The sequence below is a fragment of the Mesitornis unicolor genome, unplaced genomic scaffold (assembly GCF_000695765.1).
Source record: "Mesitornis unicolor isolate BGI_N332 unplaced genomic scaffold, ASM69576v1 scaffold46054, whole genome shotgun sequence".
NCBI lineage: Eukaryota > Metazoa > Chordata > Aves > Mesitornithiformes > Mesitornithidae > Mesitornis > Mesitornis unicolor.
The window spans coordinates 369-4,257 of record NW_010180252.1 but is presented as its reverse complement, the minus strand read 5'-3'; the positions used below and the strand labels follow the sequence as shown (position 1 = coordinate 4,257).

Sequence of the window (3,889 nt, the reverse complement as noted above, 5' to 3'; positions counted from 1 at the left end):
GAGGAGCGGTGGGGGGGTGAGTTACGGTCCCCTCGGTGCTCCGAGCGCCCCCCGCCAAGCTCCCGTCATGGGGGGTGTCAGAGCCCACGGGTGTCCCCAGAAGCCTCCCCACACCGTGGGGTTGTGGGAACAGCCCCTACCGCTGCCCCTAAGAGCAAGGAAAGGGGGGGGAAACACCATAATGCAGTGGGGGGAGACCATAACCACCCCCCAAAAGCCTCAGGACCTGGACGCCATGAAGGTGATGCTTTGCCCCAGTACCCATAAAAGAGAGAGGTCCCCTCCAAGAAGAGCTGCCCCCCAGCAGCTGAACCCCAAAACCACCTCCCACAAGCACTTCAAGCTAAATATCCATGAGACAGGAGCCAGATCCCATGAAAGCAAGGGGGGGTGCAGGGGCAAACAAGCCAGACCAGGGGAAGGGAGGAAAACTGGCATACAGAGGGTTACCAGCAGAGCAGAGGGGTCACACAGCCCCATAGCAGCCCCCACATAACAGAGTTTTTCTTTATTTATACAGCAGCTTGTTCTGAACACAGTGCAAGAGCACGGGGAGCACACAGGCAGCCCCCTCCCTCCTCTCAGATCTCAGATTGAGAGCATCTCCCACCCCTCAAAGCAGCCTCTCTTTCCAGTCTGGCATCTTGGCTACAGCAGACCCAAGCTGAGCTGTCAGGCCTGGCACTGCCACCACTCTGGGGCACCCTTTTTGGGCCATGGGTCCATGCCACCACGCTGCACAAGGTGGGGACAGCGCCAGCCCCAGGGCAGGACACCATGGGGACACGCTCAGTCCATCTTGGTGGGCTCCTTCTTACGCTGCCTGGCCTCACGGGCGATTTTGGCCAGGGACAGAAGAATGGGGACAGCCATGGGCAGGAAGAGGGGGATGTAGATGGCGAATTTCTGGTCATCGGGGAAGTAGAGGAGATGGAGCAGAGATGGGTCAAAGAAGGCTCGCTCTGAGGAGGTGACCGCCTTCTTGCTGGCCTGGAAAGCTGAGTATAGGTGGCCTGCAGCCAGCTCAGCCATGGCGCTCTGTGCTGAGGCCACTGCTTGGTACACCTGTGTGGGAACAACACCAACACTCAGTCCCTGGCCAGGGAGGACAGCAGAAACAAGGCTGGGGGCCTCGCTCACAGCACTGCACCACAAGAGCTCGTGGCTTGCACAGGCCCAGCTCAGGGTGCCCCAGCCCTACCTCAGAGGCCACGTCGTCTTTGATGACGATGTTCCCGATCTTGTCCAGCAGCTGGGCCAGCGAGGTCAAGGTGGTGGACACGGTGGCGATGTTCTCCACGGTGTGGGCCCAGAGCAGGCGGTCCAGCTCCCAGTCAGCCAGACCCTCATTCCCTGGGGTCTCCAGCAGGAAGTCGGAGGGCAGCTCCTCCCGAGATAACCCAAAGAGTAACCTGGGAGCAGAGGGGAAGGTGCCAGCCCATATCACAAACCCGTGGTCCCACACGCTTCCTTCCCTGCTACGTCCAATCCTGGCAGGGATCAGCCACACCTAACGGCCTCCTGGATGTGGGGCAGGACAAGAGAAGCCTCCCACCTCGGGAAGTGGGAGATGTGCTGGCACCCCTGCCCATAGAGCAGTGCTGGCTGGTGGTCAGCACCTTGAAGGCCACAAAAAGCCACCCTCAGCCTCCCTGAGCCCATGGAGGAGCAAATGAGCTGCATGGATACTGCCCACTTTGACCCCATCAATTTCCACATGTGCCACAAAAGCGCAGAGGCCTGAGGAGGGAAGAACGCGTCCTCACCTGAGCTGGGCCAGGAAAACCTCCATCACTCGCACCATGTCCACGTCCACATGCAGCGGGAGGGAGGCTGGAGTGGAAGCAGGGGCTTCAACGTTGTAAATCTGCAGGAGAGCAGTTCAGGAGGCGGCACAGCTGGAGACCTGGGGCTGCCAGCTCTCACTGGGAACAGGGAGCCTTGTCTGAGCAGTCAGCACCCCCACTGCCCCGTACCATGATGCCGCCCCAGCGGGGGCTGTGGAAGGCATTGGTGCTCACTGGGGCTCCGTCCTTGTCCTGGATGTACAGAGGGGAGTGGGAACGCTCTGGCACGTACAGCAGGAAGTTCAGCACGGGGTAGAGAGAGGCAGCGCTGGAGCCTGCAGCGGGACAGAGTCAGAGAAGTCTCTGGAGGGCACAGATAGCGAGAGCAGACAGCCCACACGCAGCCCCTGCTCCTCCTTCCACAGCAAGCCCCGAGCAGAACTGCCAGCCCAGCAGGTCTCAGTCACCCACGCTCCCATCCAGGGCTGGCAGAACCTGGTGCCGCAGGGAGAGCAGGGGGCACAGGCCATAGGCACAGCGGTCTCCCCTCCCTCATCAGTGCTCGGTCCCATTACAGCCAAGCCAGGAGCACAGCACTCACCCAGCCGCGCCTCCACGGGGTTGATGACGTGCGGGAGGCTGTGAGCGCTCAGGAGGAAGCTGGAGGACTCCTTGTCAAAGCGCGGTGTCACTCCTAGGACAGCATAGTACAGGATCTGCAGGCACACAATGAAGATGTTGCTGGCAGAGAAGCATGGCCCTGGGCACAGCAAGGCCGGGGTTGGGTTCTCCCCATCGCCTCTCCCAGCCCTCACCTGCGAGTCAACAGAGAAGTTGGCCACCAAGCTCAGTTTGTCCAGCACGGGCTGCACGTAGCGGTTCACAGCATCCTCAATGTCCCAGTTCACGGCGTGGGACTTGGGCTCAGGGTTCAGCGGGCTGAAGGTAATCCCGTACCCTGCCGAGGACCCGCTGCCTGTGAGGCCCTAGCACAGCCACCACCTGTTGATGCCGAAGCCGGGGATGTGGCCGTGACAGAGCTCCCAAAAGCGACGGGACCTGACCCCCTCCTCCCTCGTCCTCCTTGATGTGCTAGCACCCCAACACACAGCGATCACAGCACGCATCCTGGCCCACAGCAACTGCCAAGGGCAAAGGGAAGACTCTAGGGTGTGTTACCCCAGAAGACATCCAGGGATGCAACAAGTCCAGCAGGAAGGAGATCTCCCCCCAAAGCCAAAGGGCTTTCCCCAGCTCAGAGAGCAGGGCTGGGGTGCACGTCCGTACCCAGGCTGGATTTCAAATGCCGCCGGGCGTCAGGGCCGAGCTGGCCGCCAGGCTCGCGGTCCGAGAGGGCGGCGGTGATGGAGCTGGCTGTGAAGGACATCACCTGCGTGAGCTGCCAGAGGCGGGCACGGAGGGCGGCCAGGTCCCCCTCAGCCCTCACTAGGGCGCTGCGGTGCTTCCCCACGTAGGCGTTGATGCCCTGGGGAAGGGGCAGGGGTGAGGGCTTGGAGCAGGGCTGGCTGGGGGACAGCACCGTGCCACCTGTGACAGCCTGGGGATGGGTGCCTCTTCCCCAGGCCACCTTCAAGGGGTGAAGTGCACAGAGGATGGTACAGTGGGGTGCTGCTCCCTACCTGAGGCAGGAGAGAGGAGGTTTCAGGGACCACGTACACGGTCAGAGAGCCCAACGAGGCATCCTGCAGCGGGCGCAGAGCGGCATCGGCCTCTGAGGAGGATGGAGGCATTAGCAGGGTTGGGAATTTCACTGCAATCACCATCACGCTCTGTGACACATCCCAGTACCTTGTGCAGTGGCCGCATCCAGCGCCGCCTCCTCCTGAGCCGTGGCACTACGATACATCGTCTCGTAGCGGGACGTGATGCTGGTTCTCCCTGCCAGAGGAGAAAACCTGAGGGAATCCACTAATCCCAGCCCCTAGGCCCGTCACAGAAGCCAGGTGCCAAGAGGGACAAGGGACAGCCCCATGGGGACACATCCCACAAGGTCTAATCTCAGCTGAGTGACCCAGCACAGCACACGGCCTCAGCTGGTCCACACTAGCAGCCAGGACAGCCCCATCCCAGGCACATCCCAC

The 3,889-nt window shown here is 61.7% G+C and overlaps 1 protein-coding gene across 1 annotated transcript in view; it reads right to left on the bottom strand.

Annotated features, from left to right (window-relative positions):
• Positions 1–789: 789 nt before the first annotated feature.
• Positions 790–3,889, bottom strand: part of PIGS (phosphatidylinositol glycan anchor biosynthesis, class S) — a gene marked incomplete at its 5' end in the record, with an annotated part of 3,465 nt that continues 365 nt past the window's right edge. The window contains 9 exons of the mRNA XM_010183043.1: positions 790–1,065; positions 1,202–1,412; positions 1,767–1,867; positions 1,977–2,122; positions 2,389–2,503; positions 2,603–2,745; positions 3,075–3,273; positions 3,428–3,519; positions 3,597–3,686. Coding sequence (XP_010181345.1) covers positions 790–1,065; positions 1,202–1,412; positions 1,767–1,867; positions 1,977–2,122; positions 2,389–2,503; positions 2,603–2,745; positions 3,075–3,273; positions 3,428–3,519; positions 3,597–3,686 — 1,373 coding nt within the window. The remainder of the gene's footprint in view (positions 1,066–1,201; positions 1,413–1,766; positions 1,868–1,976; positions 2,123–2,388; positions 2,504–2,602; positions 2,746–3,074; positions 3,274–3,427; positions 3,520–3,596; positions 3,687–3,889) is intronic.